The sequence below is a fragment of the Dendropsophus ebraccatus genome, chromosome 15, assembly GCF_027789765.1.
Source record: "Dendropsophus ebraccatus isolate aDenEbr1 chromosome 15, aDenEbr1.pat, whole genome shotgun sequence".
NCBI lineage: Eukaryota > Metazoa > Chordata > Amphibia > Anura > Hylidae > Dendropsophus > Dendropsophus ebraccatus.
In genome coordinates, this window is record NC_091468.1 from 593,941 (window position 1) to 612,726 (window position 18,786).

At 53.8% G+C, this 18,786-nt stretch overlaps 2 protein-coding genes across 3 annotated transcripts in view; both read left to right on the plus strand.

Annotated features, from left to right (window-relative positions):
• RRP36 (ribosomal RNA processing 36) overlaps positions 1-5,778 on the plus strand; it is a 13,108-nt gene extending 7,330 nt beyond the window's left edge. The window contains exons 3-8 of the mRNA XM_069955559.1: positions 177-309; positions 1,728-1,794; positions 3,206-3,310; positions 3,924-3,998; positions 4,077-4,194; positions 5,577-5,778. Of these exons, the coding sequence (XP_069811660.1) occupies positions 177-309; positions 1,728-1,794; positions 3,206-3,310; positions 3,924-3,998; positions 4,077-4,194; positions 5,577-5,710 (632 nt within the window). The 3' untranslated portion in view covers positions 5,711-5,778. The remainder of the gene's footprint in view (positions 1-176; positions 310-1,727; positions 1,795-3,205; positions 3,311-3,923; positions 3,999-4,076; positions 4,195-5,576) is intronic.
• A 1,564-nt stretch (positions 5,779-7,342) lies between these two features.
• The window catches only part of LOC138774108 (phosphofurin acidic cluster sorting protein 2-like), a 234,028-nt gene continuing 222,584 nt past the window's right edge, over positions 7,343-18,786 (plus strand). For both annotated transcript variants that reach the window (XM_069954692.1, XM_069954693.1), the window contains exons 1-2: positions 7,343-7,394; positions 13,175-13,411. In XM_069954692.1, the coding sequence (XP_069810793.1) occupies positions 13,197-13,411 (215 nt within the window). In that variant the 5' untranslated portion in view covers positions 7,343-7,394; positions 13,175-13,196. The remainder of the gene's footprint in view (positions 7,395-13,174; positions 13,412-18,786) is intronic.

The following is an 18,786-nucleotide window of genomic DNA, read 5'->3' on the forward strand; positions in this document are numbered from 1 at the left end:
GGGGGGGGGTGCCCTCCTGATCCCTCTGTAGATCTGGTCTTTGGGGGGGTGCTCTCCTGATCCCTCTGTAGATCTGGTCTTTGGGGGGGGGGGGTGCCCTCCTGATCCCTCTGTAGATCTGGTCTTTGGGGGGCTGCCCTCCTGATCCCTCTGATGTTTTGGGTTCTTTTCACCAGACTTTTCCTCGATGTCTTTTGAGGAGATCATCAAAGTTCAGAAGAAAGTGGGGACTAAAGCTTTCTATAAGACGGTGCAGGGGTCTCGAGGAGGAAAGCTGTCAGGTGACTGCAAGCAACTGGATAAGAATCGGTAGGTTCTATAGCCGCCCATCTTGGCTGCCGCCTGCCAGTTACTCAAAGGGAGCTGTGGCACCCAGCAAGTGTCATGGAGATCTAAGGGTCCATTTACACAGAAAGATTATCGGACAGATTATCTGCCAAAGACTTAAAGCCAAAGCCAGAAACAGACTATAAACAGACATCAGGTCAGATAATCTTTCTGTGTAAATGGCAAGTGCCACCATTGACATGAGTAAGAGGAGAACATGCCGACAGCATGGAGGATGTTCCCATAAGTGACAGATTGTCTGTAACCTTGGAGGGGGGGTGTACCCTGCTTGGAGGAGGGGGAGGGGGGTGTACCCTGCTTGGAGGAGGGGGAGGGGGGGTGTACCCTGCTTGGAGGAGGGGGAGGGGGGGTGTACCCTGCTTGGGGGAGGGGGGGTGTACCCTGCTTGGAGGAGGAGGAGGGGGGGTGTACCCTGCTTGGAGGAGGAGGAGGGGGGGTGTACCCTGCTTGGAGGAGGAGGAGGGGGGGGTGTACCCTGCTTGGAGGAGGAGGGGGGGGGTGTACCCTGCTTGGAGGAGGAGGAGGGGGGGGTGTACCTTGCTTGGAGGAGGAGGAGGGGGGTGTACCTTGCTTGGAGGAGGAGGAGGGGGGTGTACCTTGCTTGGAGGAGGAGGAGGGGGGTGTACCTTGCTTGGAGGAGGAGGAGGGGGGTGTACCTTGCTTGGAGGAGGAGGAGGGGGGTGTACCTTGCTTGGAGGAGGAGGAGGGGGGTGTACCTTGCTTGGAGGAGGAGGAGGGGGGGTGTACCTTGCTTGGAGGAGGAGGAGGGGGGTGTACCTTGCTTGGAGGAGGAGGAGGGGGGTGTACCGTGCTTGGAGGAGGAGGGGGGGGTGTACCCTGCTTGGAGAAGGAGGAGGGGGGTGTACCTTGCTTGGAGGAGGAGGAGGGGGGTGTACCTTGCTTGGAGGAGGAGGGGGGGGTGTACCCTGCTTGGAGGAGGAGAAGGGGGGGGTGTACCCTGCTTGGAGGAGGAGAAGGGGGGGGGTGTACCCTGCTTGGAGGAGGAGAAGGGGGGGGGTGTACCTTGCTTGGAGGAGGAGGGGGGGGGGTGTACCCTGCTTGGGAGGAGGAGGGGGGGGGTGTACCCTGCTTGGAGGAGGAGGGGGGGGTGTACCCTGCTTGGAGGAGGAGAAGGGGGGGGTGTACCTTGCTTGGAGGAGGGGGTGTACCTTGCTTGGAGGAGGAGAAGGGGGGGGGGGGGGTGTACCTTGCTTGGAGGAGGAGGAGGGGGGGTGGTGTACCTTGCTTGGAGGAGGGGGGCGGGTGTACCTTGCTAGGGGGAGGGTGTACCATGCTTGGGGGAGGGGGGGGGGGTGACACAGTAAAGCATTTCTGTGTTACTCCATAGTGAGATCTATGACTTATGTTATTGTATTTAGACCCCTGGAAATGTCCTCTAAGAAAGCGGTGCCGTTCCTGAGGAAGGTGGTCCCAGCCAAGAAAAGGGTGAGGAGAGGCCCAGGGTGCGGGAAGGGGGTCTCGGCTTAGCACAATCTTCAGACTCCATGGTTCTGTGGCCGATCACACTGTGCCAGATGTGAGTGATCAGCTGTAATCTGATCCTTCACGTAACGTATAACACACCAAGATGGCGGCGCTGTCTGTGGAAGAAAGGAGATGCAGAAGAGCTCTTGCACCAGCGCAACAGGTTAGAGCCTGACTGGGTGTGTCTAAAGGTAACCCTAACCCCCCCCCCCCCCCCGTCCATGGCGTGTGCTGAGGTGACACCTTCCCCCACCCCTGGTCCATGGCCTGTCTACTAATGTCTTTATTGTGCTCCATTTTCCCGCTTTGGTCCCTGGTCTATAGAGGTAAGGCGCGGTCAGCTCCGCCAGGGGTGGGGGTAACTTCCTGTGCCCGCTCTCTTGGGACGCTAAGATCTCTGTACTGTTTGGGGAACATGTGTGGATGCCGTATAGTGTCTCCTTTAACCCTTTAGTGACTGTCCTGCCCAGCGCTGGTGGTGGTCGGTAGGGATGAGTGAACCGAACTTTGAGAAAGTTCATTACAAATCTAGTAAAAATAACAACGGCGACACAAAATTGTACTTTATTCACCGAATAGACCAGGATACAAGGGACCATTACTCCTATAATCCCCTGTATCCTGGTTTTCTGTGAATATTAAGATGTGTGCTGTCACCCCTGTTAGGGTGAGACCTTAAATTAGTCTCCTCAGATATACCTGGGTGCTGCCTAATCAATAATGTAATGTGACAGGATCAACCAAGACACATGAATGCAACTTCACTGTTCAAGCTTATCGAATTTATTAAGGGAAAATCAGTTCATATCTTTACAATCAGGTTAAAAAAACTGGAGAACCCCGTTTAGCCGCAACAACAAAAAGTTTAAAAAAAAAAAAAAAAAGTCCCATCACTGCACAGTTTTGAAGAAAAATGTTGGCGACTCATTGGGATTCTTGGTGTCCAGGACCGTGCTCCCCAGTGCTGATGTCTGCTCCTTTAATTATTGGCTAGGGTAGTACATGTCTGTTACTGCCCATTGGGTCAACATCCCCCCAGAAGACCACCAGAAAGTTGGCCCATTCTTGTCGCTGTCACCTCCCCAGTGCTTTCGGGGGCCAGTTCTGCACAGGTTCTGCCTCCACCACCTTGCAACCATCCGCCGCTCTGACTGCAGTCCAACCTGCCCCAGTGTCTTACCAACCATGTCAGGCCCGGCGCTCTCAGGCTGTCAAAATCCAAACTTAACGAAAGTTTGCCGGATCGAAATGAGCTTTTCAAAAGTTGGCTCATCCCTAGTGGTCGGTGATCTGTGGTGAGGTGGTGGCCTGCAGGAGGCTGATGGGCCGGAGTTCCCGCACTTCCTTAATCCATTCTGTTATTTACTTACAGATTGGTCGTGATCCCCGATTTGATGATCTCTCTGGAGAATTTAAGCCGGAAGTGTTTGAGAAGACGTACAGCTTCCTAGACAAGATCAAGAGCAAAGAGAAGGAGGTGCTTCCATGTTCTGTCTCACAGTGATGGGTCCTAGTAGGCCCGATGGAGAGAGGGATATAGTATATAAAGGAGGGGAGACCAGCAAACCCCTCCTGTGCTGTCACTTATCATCATCACCAGCACCACAGGCAGGATTACACTGACAGGTAACACCTATATATACAGATAGCACAGGAGCCGCCAGTCACTATAGACTGACCCCTCCTGTTCTGTAGAGATCCCTTCCCATCACCACCACAGGCAGGATTACACTGACAGGTAACACCTATATATACAGATAGCACAGGAGCCGCCAGTCACTATAGGCTGACCCCTCCTGTTCTGTAGAGATCCCTTCCCATCATCATCACAGGCAGGATTACACTGACAGGTAACACCTATATATACAGATAGCACAGGAGCCGCCAGTCACTATAGGCTGACCCCTCCTGTTCTGTAGAGATCCCTTCCCATCATCACAGGCAGGATTACATGACTGATGCTTCTGTAGCGCAGGATTAGTTGTCTTCTGTCTGTGATTCTGGGCCTGTGTATTGTCGTTCTTGAGGGTCTTCACCTGCGAGGGGGTCCTCTGCCCGCCTATCACTAAACTCCGTGAATCTTTTAACAGGATTTGGAGAAGAAGCTTAAGAAGACTCGGGATCCAGCGCTGAGGGAGCAGCTGGAGCATTTATTGCAGCGGATGGTGAGGGGCGCCCACCTAGGGGACGGGACCCGGAGGCCCCTTTCTCCGCTCTTCATTTATCATTGTTGTTCTATTTAGAATCAGCAGGAAGAAGCAGCCAAAAAGAAGCAGAAACTGCGACAAAGAGAAGCCGAATTCAAGACACAGCAGATAGAGCGCGCCCAGCAAGGGAAGAAGCCATTCTACCTCAAGAAAGGTGAACACTGGTACACATGACCTCACAGCACGCTCACTACATCCAGGAGACAGGTTCAGGACCTCACAGCACGCTCACTACATCCAGGAGACAGGTTCAGGACCTCACAGCACGCTCACTACATCCAGGAGACAGGTTCAGGACCTCACAGCATGCTCACTACATCCAGGAGAGGAGACAGGATCAGGACCTCACAGCACGCTCACTACATCCAGGAGACAGGTTCAGGACCTCACAGCACGCTCACTACATCCAGGAGAGGAGACCGGATCAGGACCTCACAGCACGCTCACTACATCCAGGAGACAGGTTCAGGACCTCACAGCACGCTCACTACATCCAGGAGAAGAGACAGGTTCAGGACCTCACAGCATGCTCACTACATCTAGGAGACAGGATCAGGACCTCACAGCACGCTCACTACATCTAGGAGACAGGATCAGGACCTCACAGCACGCTCACTACATCCAGGAGACACAATCAGGACCTCACAGCACGCTCACTACATCTAGGAGACAGGATCAGGACCTCACAGCACGCTCACTACATCCAGGAGAGGAGACAGGATCAGGACCTCACAGCATGCTCACTACATCCAGGAGACAGGATCAGGACCTCACAGCACGCTCACTACATCTAGGAGACAGGATCAGGACCTCACAGCACGCTCACTACATCTAGGAGACAGGATCAGGACCTCACAGCACGCTCACTACATCTAGGAGACAGGATCAGGACCTCACAGCACGCTCACTACATCCAGGAGACAGGACTAGGACCTCACAGCACGCTCACTACATCCAGGAGAAGAGACAGGATCAGGACCTCACAGCACGCTCACTACATCCAGGAGAGGAGACAGGATCAGGACCTCACAGCACGCTCACTACATCCAGGAGAGGAGACAGGATCAGGACCTCACAGCACGCTCACTACATCCAGGAGACAGGATCAGGACCTCACAGCATGCTCACTACATCCAGGAGAGGAGACAGGATCAGGACCTCACAGCACGCTCACTACATCCAGGAGACAGGATCAGGACCTCACAGCATGCTCACTACATCTAGGAGAGGAGACAGGATCAGGACCTCACAGCATGCTCACTACATCCAGGAGACAGGATCAGGACCTCACAGCATGCTCACTACATCCAGGAGAGGAGACAGGATCAGGACCTCACAGCACGCTCACTACATCTAGGAGACAGGATCAGGACCTCACAGCATGCTCACTACATCCAGGAGACAGGATCAGGACCTCACAGCACGCTCACTACATCCAGGAGAGGAGACAGGATCAGGACCTCACAGCGCGCTCTGCACCCCGAGGTGTATACATCACGGTACATGTAATGACCCGTATACCCGTTTTGCTTTTAGGTGAAATTCGGAAGTTGGAACTTGCTGACAAATATCAAGATCTAAAGAAAAGAGGAAAAGTGGAGAATTTCCTGAGCAAGAAAAGAAAGAGGAACTCCATCAAAGATCGGAAACGCCTTCCCAGTCAGCAGTAGTAGCTCCGCCCCCTGGGAGGTTGTGACATTGCCCCTGGGACGGGTTGGGTCTCTGTGACGCTGCGGGGGGGGGGGGGGGGGGGCACATGTCAGGGTTGGGTCTCTGTGACACCGCGGGGGGGGGGGGGGGGGGGGGGGGGCACATGTCAGGGTTGGGTCTCTGTGACACTGCGGGGGGGGGGGGGGACACATGTCAGGGTTGGGTCTCTGTGACACTGCGGGGGGGGGGGGGACACAATGTCAGGGTTGGGTCTCTGTGACACCGCGGGGGGGGGGGGGCACATGTCAGGGTTTGGGTCCTCTGTGACGCCCGCGGGGGGGGGGGGGGGGGGGCACATGTCAGGGTTGGGTCTCTGTGACACTGCGGCGGGGGGGGGACACATGGTCAGGGTTGGGTCTCTGTTGACACTGCGGGGGGGGGGACACATGTCAGGGTTGGGTCTCTGTGACACCGCGGGGGGGGGGCACATGTCAGGGTTGGGTCTCTGTGACGCTGCGGGGGGGGGGCACATGTCAGGGTTGGGTCTCTGTGACGCTGCGGGGGGGGGGGGACACATGTCAGGGTTGGGTCTCTGTGACACTGCGGGGGGGGGCACATGTCAGGGTTGGGTCCCTGTGACGCTGCGGGGGGGGGGGGGGGGGGGGGGGGACACATGTCAGGGTTGGGTCCCTGTGACGCTGCGCGGGGGGGGGGACATGTCAGGGTTGGGTCTCTGTGACGCTGCGGGGGGGGGGGCACATGTCAGGGTTGGGTCTCCTGTGACGCTGCGGGGGGGGGGACACATGTCAGGGTTGGGTCTCATTTTCCCCGGGTCTGGACACCATGATGGCCTTTCTGTATGTAGGTCGGAATCCCTCCACCTGAGCCTGTGTATGTGGGGCCCCCGGGGGGAGCGTGCTCTCCATGGTCTCCAGTATAGGGGGGGTCACATTATAGGACAGTAATAAAGACTTTCCTTCCTAGTTGTGATGTGGATGTTTCCGCCTCGGTGTAGTGCAAAGCTTATATGTAACCTCATACACCCTGTTCAGCACACATGATACCAGCTATATACATGTATTAGGATGTATACGGTACTCCAGGCATATAATAGAAGGGATATGCCTGTACAGTATTAGAATATATATGGCACTTTGTACATATACTAGGATGTATACGGTACTCGGGCATATAATAGAAGGGATATGCCTGTACTGTATTAGAATATATATGGCACTTTGTACGTATACTAGGATGTATACGGTACTACTATAATAATGATGTACATAGGATAGTATGTTTATGTATTAGGATATATACGGTGGTGTACATTTATTAGGATCTGTACAGCACTGTATATATAATAAGTGCGCATGTATTAGGATATATGTGGCCCTCTGTACATATATGGGCATGTATTAGGACATATGTGGATATGTGAGCTAAAGTCTGTATTGGGTATGTAGAGTGGAGTGTGTCTGTATTAGGAGGTATACGGTAGAGTGTCTGTAATAGAGGGTATACGGTACAGTGGGTCTGTAGTGGGGATATATATAATGCAGTATATTAGGATATATATGGTGCAGTGTGTATATTAAGATATCTACGGTAGAGACCTGAAAGTAAAGGACTCCACCCCTTTCTCTTGATCACATGACTGTGACATCACATAATTACAGCCCCGCTGATTTCCAGCATCAATCGGTGAGAAAAAATTCAGACCCCGAGGGTGTACGGTGAATATATACCCCCCCCCCACCCCGTATATACCCTCCTGTCATACACTGTGTATATACCCCCCCCTATATACCCTCCTGTCATACACTGTGTATATACCCCCCCCCTATATACCCTCCTGTCATACACTGTGTATATACCCCCCCCCCTATATACCCTCCTGTCATACACTGTGTATATACCCCCCCCCCTATATACCCTCCTGTCATACACTGTGTATATACCCCCCCCTATATACCCTCCTGTCATACACTGTATATATCCCCCCCGTATATACCCTCCTGTCATACTGTGTATATACCCCCCCTCCGTATATACCCTCCTGTCATACTGTGTATATACCCCCCCCCCCCCCGTATATACCCTCCTGTCATACACTGTGTATATACCCCCCCCGTATATACCCTCCTGTCATACACTGTGTATATACCCCCCCCCCGTATATACCCTCCTGTCATACACTGTGTATATATATATCCCCCCGTATATACCCTCCTGTCATACACTGTGTATATACCCCCCCCCTATATACCCTCCTGTCATACACTGTGTATATACCCCCCCCCCTATATACCCTCCTGTCATACACTGTGTATATATCCCCCCCCCTATATACCCTCCTGTCATACACTGTGTATATATCCCCCCCCTATATACCCTCCTGTCATACACTGTGTATATACCCCCCCCCCCCGTATATACCCTCCTGTCAGATACTGTGTATATACCCCCCCCCTATATACCCTCCTGTCATACACTGTGTATATACCCCCCCTATATACCCTCCTGTCATACACTGTATATACCCCCCCCTCCGTATATACCCTCCTGTCATACACTGTGTATATACCCCCCCTATATACCCTCCTGTCATACACTGTGTATATATATACCCCCCCCCCTATATACCCTCCTGTCATACACTGTGTATATACCCCCCCTATATACCCTCCTGTCATACACTGTGTATATACCCCCCCCCCATATACCCTCCTGTCATACACTGTGTATATACCCCCCCCCCCGTATATACCCTCCTGTCATACACTGTATATATCCCCCGGTATATACCCTCCTGTCATACACTGTATATATCCCCCCCGTATATACCCTCCTGTCATACACTGTGTATATACCCCCCCTATATACCCTCCTGTCATACACTGTGTATATACCCCCCCCCCCCATATACCCTCCTGTCATACACTGTGTATATACCCCCCCCCGTATATACCCTCCTGTCATACTGTGTATATACCCCCCCCCCCCTATATACCCTCCTGTCATACACTGTGTATATATATATCCCCCCCCCCGTATATACCCTCCTGCCATACACTGTGTATATACCCCCCCCCCCTGTATATACCCTCCTGTCATACACTGTGTATATACCCCCCCCCCTGTATATACCCTCCTGTCATACACTGTATATATATCCCCCCCCCCCGTATATATACCCTCCTGTCATACACTGTGTATATATATCCCCCCCCCCGTATATACCCTCCTGTCATACACTGTGTATGTATCCCCCTGTATATACCCTCCTGTCATACACTGTGTATATACCCCCCCGTATATACCCTCCTGTCATACACTATGTATATATATCCCCCCCCCCGTATATACCCTCCTGTCATACACTGTGTATATATATATCCCCCCCCCCGTATATACCCTCCTGCCATACACTGTGTATATATCCCCCCCGTATATACCCTCCTGTCATACACTGTGTATATATATATCCCCCCCCCGTATATACCCTCCTGCCATACACTGTGTATATACCCCCCCCTGTATATACCCTCCTGTCATACACTGTGTATAAATCCCCCCGTATATACCCTCCTGTCATACACTGTGTATATACCCCCCCCCCATATACCCTCCTGTCATACACTGTGTATATATCCCCCCCCGTATATACCCTCCTGTCATACACTGTGTATATATATCCCCCCCCCCGTATATACCCTCCTGTCATACACTGTGTATATATCCCCCCCGTATATACCCTCCTGTCATACACTGTGTATATATCCCCCCCGTATATACCCTCCTGTCATACACTGTGTATATATCCCCCGTATATACCCTCCTGTCATACACTGTGTATATACCCCCCCCCCCCCCCTATATACCCTCCTGTCATACACTGTGTATATACCCCCCCCCTATATACCCTCCTGTCATACACTGTGTATATATATCCCCCCGTATATACCCTCCTGTCATACACTGTGTATATATATATATCCCCCCCGTATATACCCTCCTGTCATACACTGTGTATATATATATATATCCCCCCCCCCCCCCGTATATACCCTCCTGTAATACACTGTGTATATACCCCCCCCCCGTATATACCCTCCTGTCATACACTGTGTATATATATATCCCCCCCGTATATACCCTCCTGTCATACACTGTGTATATATATATCCCCCCCGTATATACCCTCCTGTCATACACTGTGTATATATATATCCCCCCCCCCCCGTATATACCCTCCTGTCATACACTGTGTATATACCCCCCTGTATATACCCTCCTGTCATACACTGTGTGTATATATATATATCCCCCCCCGTATATACCCTCCTGTCATACACTGTGTATATATCCCCCCGGTATATACCCTCCTGTCATACACTGTGTACATACCCCCCCCCCCCCCCCCCCCCCCGTATATACCCTACTGTCATACACTGTGTATATATCCCCCCCCCCCCGTATATACCCTCCTGTCATACACTGTGTATATACCCCCCCCCCGTATATATCCTCCTGTCATACACTGTGTATATATATATCCCCCCGTATATACCCTCCTGTCATACACTGTGTATATATATATCCCCCCCCGTATATACCCTCCTGTCATACACTGTGTATATATCCCCCCCCCGTATATACCCTCCTGTCATACACTGTGTATATATATCCCCCCTGTATATACCCTCCTGTCATACACTGTGTATATATATATCCCCCCCCGTATATACCCTCCTGTAATACACTGTGTATATACCCCCCCCCCCGTATATACCCTCCTGTCATACACTGTGTATATATATATCCCCCCCGTATATACCCTCCTGTCATACACTGTGTATATATATATCCCCCCCCCCCCGTATATACCCTCCTGTCATACACTGTGTATATACCCCCCCTATATACCCTCCTGTCATACACTGTGTATATACCCCCCCTATATACCCTCTTGTCATACACTGTGTATATACCCCCCCCCCCGTATATACCCTCCTGTCATACACTGTGTATATACCCCCCCCCTATATACCCTCCTGTCATACACTGTGTATATACCCCCCCCCTATATACCCTCCTGTCATACACTGTGTATATATATCCCCCCCCCGTATATACCCTCCTGTCATACACTGTGTATATATATCCCCCCCCCCGTATATACCCTCCTGTCATACACTGTGTATATATCCCCCCCGTATATACCCTCCTGTCATACACTGTGTATATATCCCCCCCGTATATACCTTCCTGTCATACACTGTGTATATACCCCCCCCCCTTATATACCCTCCTGTCATACACTGTGTATATACCCCCCCCCTATATACCCTCCTGTCATACACTGTGTATATATATCCCCCGTATATACCCTCCTGTCATACACTGTGTATATATATCCCCCCCGTATATACCCTCCTGTCATACACTGTGTATATATATATCCCCCCCGTATATACCCTCCTGTCATACACTGTGTATATATATATCCCCCCCCCCCGTATATACCCTCCTGTCATACACTGTGTATATACCCCCCCCTCCGTATATACCCTCCTGTCATACACTGTGTATATATCCCCCCCGTATATACCCTCCTGCCATACACTGTGTATATACCCCCCCCCCCCGTATATACCCTCCTGCCATACACTGTGTATATACCCCCCCCCCGTATATACCCTCCTGTCATACACTGTGTATATACCCCCCCCCCCCCCGTATATACCCTCCTGTCATATTGTGTATATACCCTCTTGTCATACACTGTGTATATTTCCCCCCCGTATATACCCTCCTGTCATACACTGTGTATATATATATATCCCCCCCCCCGTATATACCCTCCTGTCATACACTGTGTATAATTTCCCCCCCCCGTATATACCCTCCTGTCATACACTGTGTATGTATCCCCCTGTATATACCCTCCTGTCATACACTGTATATATCCCCCCGTATATACCCTCCTGTCATACACTGTGTATATACCCCCCCCCGTATATACCCTCCTGTCATACACTGTGTATATATATATATATACCCCCCCCCCGTATATACCCTCCTGTCATACACTGTGTATGTATCCCCCTGTATATACCCTCCTGTCATTCACTTTATATATCCCCCCGTATATACCCTCCTGTCATACACTGTGTATATACCCCCCCCCGTATATACCCTCCTGTCATACACTGTGTATATACCCCCCCCGTATATACCCTCCTGTCATACACTGTGTATATACCCCCCCCCCCCGTATATATTCTCCCATCATGTATGGTGCGTATACCCTACCCAATATATAGTGTGAGTATATAGCCTCCTGTTGTATATGGTGTGTACATACTCCTTTCCTATACTGTATATATTCTCATGTTTTATATAGCCTACATACCCTCTCCCCATATGTGATGTATATACCCTTCTGTCATATATCGTGCACATGACCTCCTGTCATAAATACTGTGTGCGTAGATGGTGCTGGAGAAGCTTTGGGTTCCGTATAGATGGACCTGTACAGTTGAATAAATGTTGGGTCTTACATCTTGGGTATATATAGAGCCATAGAGTTGTCGAAGTTTTGGGTTCCACATATTCAATTCTACAGCCTCAGCTATAAAAATTAAGTGTTAAACAACTTTGCCTCTATATTATTGAAGCCATAAAGTTGGAGAAGTTTCAGGTTCCACATCTCTATATGGATGGAGCCGCACAGTTGGAGAGCTCTTGGGTTCCACATCTCTATATGGATGGAGCCGCACAGTTGGAGAGCTCTTGGGTTCCACATCTTTATATGGATGGAGCCGCACAGTTGGAGAGCTCTTGGGTTCCACATCTTTATATGGATGGAGCCGCACAGTTGGAGAGCTCTTGGGTTCCACATCTCTATATGGATGGAGCCGCACAGTTGGAGAGCTCTTAGGTTCCACATCTCTATATGGATGGAGCCGCACAGTTGGAGAGCTCTTAGGTTCCACATCTCTATATGGATGGAGCCGCACAGTTGGAGAGATCTTAGGTTCCACATCTCTATATGGATGGAGCCGCATCGTTTGATAAATCTTTGGTTCTCGAGTAGACCTGGCGTGGCATTACTGTAGGTTCTCCACCGGTCTGGTGTAGGCTCTGTACACACACACACACACACACACACACACACACACACACACACACACACACACACACTCCCCCCCACACACGTTTGGTTCTCTTACTCTCCTAGGGTCCCGTCCACTTACCATGTTATTACTCATGTTTGTGGGTGGTCATTCATTAATGTCAGAAACAGTGTATGTGCTCTTACTGTAGAGAACCCCTCCAAACGGTGAGGATGCTCCACCCCATACACAGATGATGGTCCTTCTTGATTTGTTAGTGGTTGTGACTTGTGGTTAGGACTTCTTCCCTGCTGTCCTATGGAAGAATGACCACTGCTATATTGTTATCCTGTCTCATTCCAGGTTCTGGATGTCCTAAGAAGAGATGATGGCGGACAAGAGTGGTGGTATTCTCCCCAGCAGCGCAGTCAGTCTATCTGGCAATGGAGGGAACACGTCATTGTGTCTCGGCCGGGGATTAGAAGCTGGACCCAACCTCAGCGGAGTGATGATCGTGCGGCCAGAAGAGCCCGTACCACTCCCCATGAACCTCTTTGCCACTTGGGAGGTGGACAGATGCTCGCCCAGCTGTGTCCCCAGGCATGTCTCCATGCGGCCCACTATAGATCCTGTATAATGGGGAGTTTCCCCCTGTGGCAGTCCACCATATATCCTGTATAGGAGGGTCTTCCTCTATGGGGGCAGGGGAGAAGGTTACACTGCTGGGGAATCCGTCCTGTGTTCTCGGGTAGATGAGGGTACACTGCCGGTGATGGGGGTCCGTTCTGGGGTAGATGAGAGTACACTGCCGGTAATGAGGTTCGTCCTGTGTTCTCAGGTAGATGAGTACACTGCCGGTGATGGGGGTCCGTTCTTTGGTAGATGAGGGTACACTGCTGGTGATGGGATCTGTCCTGTGTTCTCGGGTAGATGAGAGTACACTGCCGGTGATGGGGTCTGTCCTGTGTTCTAAGGTAGATGAGGGTACACTGCTGGTGATGGGGGTCCTGTGTTCTGGGGTGGAGGTATGAGGGTACACTGCCGGTGATGAGGGTCCTGTGTTCTGGGGTGGAGGTATGAGGGTACACTGCCGGTGATGGGGGTCCTGTGTTCTGGGGTGGAGGAGGCATGAGGGTACACTGCCGGTGATGGGGATCCTGTGTTCTGGGGTGGAGGAGGCATGAGGGTACACTGTCGGTGATGGGGGTCCTGTGTTCTGGGGTGGAGGAGGTATGAGGGTACACTGCCGGTGATGGGGGTCCTGTGTTCTGGGGTGGAGGAGGCATGAGGGTACACTGCCGGTGATAGGGGTCCTGTGTTCTGGGTGGAAGAGGCGTGAGGGTACACTGTCGGTGATGGGGGTCCTGTGTTCTGGGGTAGATGAGGGTACACTGCCGGTGATGGGGGTCCTGTGTTCTGGGTGGAGGAGGCATGAGGGTACACTGCCGGTGATGGGGGTCCTGTGTTCTGGGGTGGAGGTATGAGGGTACACTGCCGGTGATGGGGGTCCTGTGTTCTGGGGTGGAGGAGGCATGAGGGTACACTGCCGGTGATGGGGATCCTGTGTTCTGGGGTGGAGGTATGAGGGTACACTGCCGGTGATGGGGGTCCTGTGTTCTGGGGTGGAGGAGGCATGAGGGTACACTGCCGGTGATGGGGGTCCTGTGTTCTGGGGTGGAGGAGACATGAGGGTACACTGCCGGTGATGGGGATCCTGTGTTCTGGGGTGGAGGAGACATGAGGGTACACTGCCGGTGATGGGGGTCCTGTGTTCTGGGGTGGAGGAGGCATGAGGGTACACTGCCGGTGATGGGGGTCCTGTGTTCTTGGGGTGGAGGAGGCATGAGGGTACACTGGCGGTGTTGGGGGGTCCTGTGTTCTGGGGTGGAGGAGGCATGAGGGTACACTGCCGGTGATGGGGATCCTGTGTTCTGGGGTGGAGGTATGAGGGTACACTGCCGGTGATGGGGGTCCTGTGTTCTGGGGTGGAGGTATGAGGGTACACTGCCGGTGATGGGGGTCCTGTGTTCTGGGGTGGAGGAGGCATGAGGGTACACTGCCGGTGATGGGGGTCCTGTGTTCTGGGGTGGAGGAGGCATGAGGGTACACTGCCGGTGATGGGGGTCCTGTGTTCTGGGGTGGAGGAGGCATGAGGGTACACTGCCGGTGATGGGGATCCTGTGTTCTGGGGTGGAGGTATGAGGGTACACTGCCGGTGATGGGGGTCCTGTGTTCTGGGGTGGAGGAGGCATGAGGGTACACTGCCGGTGATGGGGGTCCTGTGTTCTGGGGTGGAGGAGGCATGAGGGTACACTGCCGGTGATGGGGGTCCTGTGTTCTGGGGTGGAGGAGGCATGAGGGTACACTGTCGGTGATGGGGGTCCTGTGTTCTGGGGTGGAGGAGGCATGAGGGTACACTGCCGGTGATGGGGATCCTGTGTTCTGGGGTGGAGGAGGCATGAGGGTACACTGTCGGTGATGGGGGTCCTGTGTTCTGGGGTGGAGGTATGAGGGTACACTGCCGGTGATGGGGATCCTGTGTTCTGGGGTGGAGGCATGAGGGTACACTGTCGGTGATGGGGGTCCTGTGTTCTGGGGTAGATGAGGGTACACTGCCGGTGATGGGGATCCTGTGTTCTGGGGTGGAGGCATGAGGGTACACTGTCGGTGATGGGGGTCCTGTGTTCTGGGGTAGATGAGGGTACACTGTCGGTGATGGGGATCCTGTGTTCTGGGGTGGAGGCATGAGGGTACACTGCCGGTGATGGGGATCCTGTGTTCTGGGGTGGAGGTATGAGGGTACACTGTCGGTGATGGGGGTCCTGTGTTCTGGGGTGGAGGAGGCATGAGGGTACACTGTCGGTGATGGGGATCCTGTGTTCTGGGGTGGAGGTATGAGGGTACACTGTCGGTGATGGGGGTCCTGTGTTCTGGGGTGGAGGAGGCATGAGGGTACACTGTCGGTGATGGGGATCCTGTGTTCTGGGGTGGAGGCATGAGGGTACACTGCCGGTGATGGGGGTCCTGTGTTCTGGGGTGGAGGAGGCATGAGGGTACACTGTCGGTGATGGGGATCCTGTGTTCTGGGGTGGAGGCATGAGGGTACACTGTCGGTGATGGGGATCCTGTGTTCTGGGGTGGAGGTATGAGGGTACACTGTCGGTGATGGGGGTCCTGTGTTCTGGGGTGGAGGAGGCATGAGGGTAACACTGTCGGTGATGGGGATCCTGTGTTCTGGGTGGAGGCATGAGGGTACACTGCCGTGATGGGATCCTGTGTTCTGGGGTGGAGGAGGCATGAGGGTACACTGCCGGTGATGGGGGTCCTGTGTTCTGGGTGGAGGAGGCATGAGGGTACACTGCCGGTGATGGGGGTCCTGTGTTCTGGGGTGGAGGAGGCATGAGGGTACACTGTCGGTGATGGGGGTCCTGTGTTCTGGGGTGGAGGAGGCATGAGGGTACACTGTCGGTGATGGGGGTCCTGTGTTCTGGGGTGGAGGAGGCATGAGGGTACACTGCTGGTGATGGGGGTCCTGTGTTCTGGGGTGGAGGAGGCATGAGGGTACACTGCCATTGGTCTGTCCTGTGTTCTGGGGTGGAGGAGGCATGAGGGTACACTGCCGGTGATGGGGATCCGTCCTGTGTTCTGGGGTGGAGGAGACATGAGGGTACACTGCCGGTGATGGGGATCCTGTGTTCTGGGGTGGAGGTATGAGGGTACACTGCCGGTGATGGGGGTCCTGTGTTCTGGGGTGGAGGAGACATGAGGGTACACTGCCGGTGATGGGGGTCCTGTGTTCTGGGGTGGAGGAGGCATGAGGGTACACTGCCGGTGATGGGGATCCTGTGTTCTGGGGTGGAGGAGGCATGAGGGTACACTGTCGGTGATGGGGGTCCGTCCTGTGTTCTGGGGTGGAGGTGGCATGAGGGTACACTGCCGGTGATGGGGGTCCTGTGTTCTGGGGTGGAGGAGGCATGAGGGTACACTGCCGGTGATGGGGATCCTGTGTTCTGGGGTGGAGGTATGAGGGTACACTGCCGGTGATGGGGGGTCCTGTGTTCTGGGTGGAGGTGGCATGAGGGTACACTGCCGGTGATGGGGGTCCTGTGTTCTGGGGTGGAGGAGGCATGAGGATACACTGCCGGTGATGGGGGTCCTGTGTTCTGGGGTGGAGGAGGCATGAGGGTACACTGTCGGTGATGGGGGTCCTGTGTTCTGGGGTGGAGGAGGCATGAGGGTACACTGCCGGTGATGGGGATCCTGTGTTCTGGGGTGGAGGTATGAGGGTACACTGCCGGTGATGGGGGTCCTGTGTTCTGGGGTGGAGGTATGAGGGTACACTGCCGGTGATAGGGGTCCTGTGTTCTGGGGTGGAGGAGGCATGAGGGTACACTGTCGGTGATGGGGGTCCTGTGTTCTGGGGTGGAGGAGGCATGAGGGTACACTGCCGGTGATGGGGATCCTGTGTTCTGGGGTGGAGGAGGCATGAGGGTACACTGTCGGTGATGGGGGTCCTGTGTTCTGGGGTGGAGGTATGAGGGTACACTGCCGGTGATGGGGATCCTGTGTTCTGGGGTGGAGGCATGAGGGTACACTGTCGGTGATGGGGGTCCTGTGTTCTGGGGTAGATGAGGGTACACTGCCGGTGATGGGGATCCTGTGTTCTGGGGTGGAGGAGGCATGAGGGTACACTGTCGGTGATGGGGATCCTGTGTTCTGGGGTGGAGGAGGCATGAGGGTACACTGTCGGTGATGGGGATCCTGTGTTCTGGGGTGGAGGTATGAGGGTACACTGTCGGTGATGGGGGTCCTGTGTTCTGGGGTGGAGGAGGCATGAGGGTACACTGCCGGTGATGGGGATCCTGTGTTCTGGGGTAGATGAGGGTACACTGCCGGTGATGGGGGTCCTGTGTTCTGGGGTAGATGAGGGTACACTGCCGGTGATGGGGGTCCTGTGTTCTGGGGTGGAGGAGGTATGAGGGTACACTGCCGGTGATGGGGGTCCTATGTTCTGGGGTGGAGGAGGCATGAGGGTACACTGCCGGTGATGGGGATCCGTCCTGTGTTCTGGGGTGGAGGAGGCATGAGGGTACACTGCCGGTGATGGGGATCCTGTGTTCTGGGGTGGAGGAGGCATGAGGGTACACTGCCGGTGATGGGGGTCCTGTGTTCTGGGGTGGAGGAGGCATGAGGGTACACTGCCGGTGATGGGGATCCGTCCTGTGTTCTGGGGTGGAGGAGGCATGAGGGTACACTGCCGGTGATGGGGGTCCTGTGTTCTGGGGTGGAGGAGGCATGAGGAACAACTGCCGGTGATGGGATCCGTCCTGTGTTTCTGGGGTGGAGGAGGCTATGAGGGTTACACTGCCGGTGATGGGGATCCGTCCTGTGTTCTGGGGTGGAGGAGCATGAGGGGTACACTGCCGGTGTTGGGGTTCCTGTGTTCTGGGGTGGAGGAGGCATGAGGGTACACTGTCGGTGATGGGGATCCTGTGTTCTGGGGTGGAGGAGGCATGAGGGTACACTGTCGGTGATGGGGGTCCTGTGTTCTGGGGTGGAGGAGGCATGAGGGTACACTGCCGGTGATGGGGGTCCTGTGTTCTGGGGTGGAGGAGGCATGAGGGTACACTGTCGGTGATGGGGGTCCGTCCTGTGTTCTGGGGTGGAGGAGGCATGAGGGTACACTGTCGGTGATGGGGGTCCGTCCTGTGTTCTGGGGTGGAGGAGGCATGAGGGTACACTGCCATTGGTCTGTCCTGTGTTCTGGGGTGGAGGAGGCATGAGGGTACACTGCCGGTGATGGGGGTCCTGTGTTCTGGGGTGGAGGAGACATGAGGGTACACTGCCGGTGATGGGGATCCTGTGTTCTGGGGTGGAGGAGGCATGAGGGTACACTGTCGGTGATGGGGGTCCTGTGTTTCTGGGGTGGAGGAGGCATGAGGTACACTGCGGTGATGGGGGTCCTGTGTTCTGGG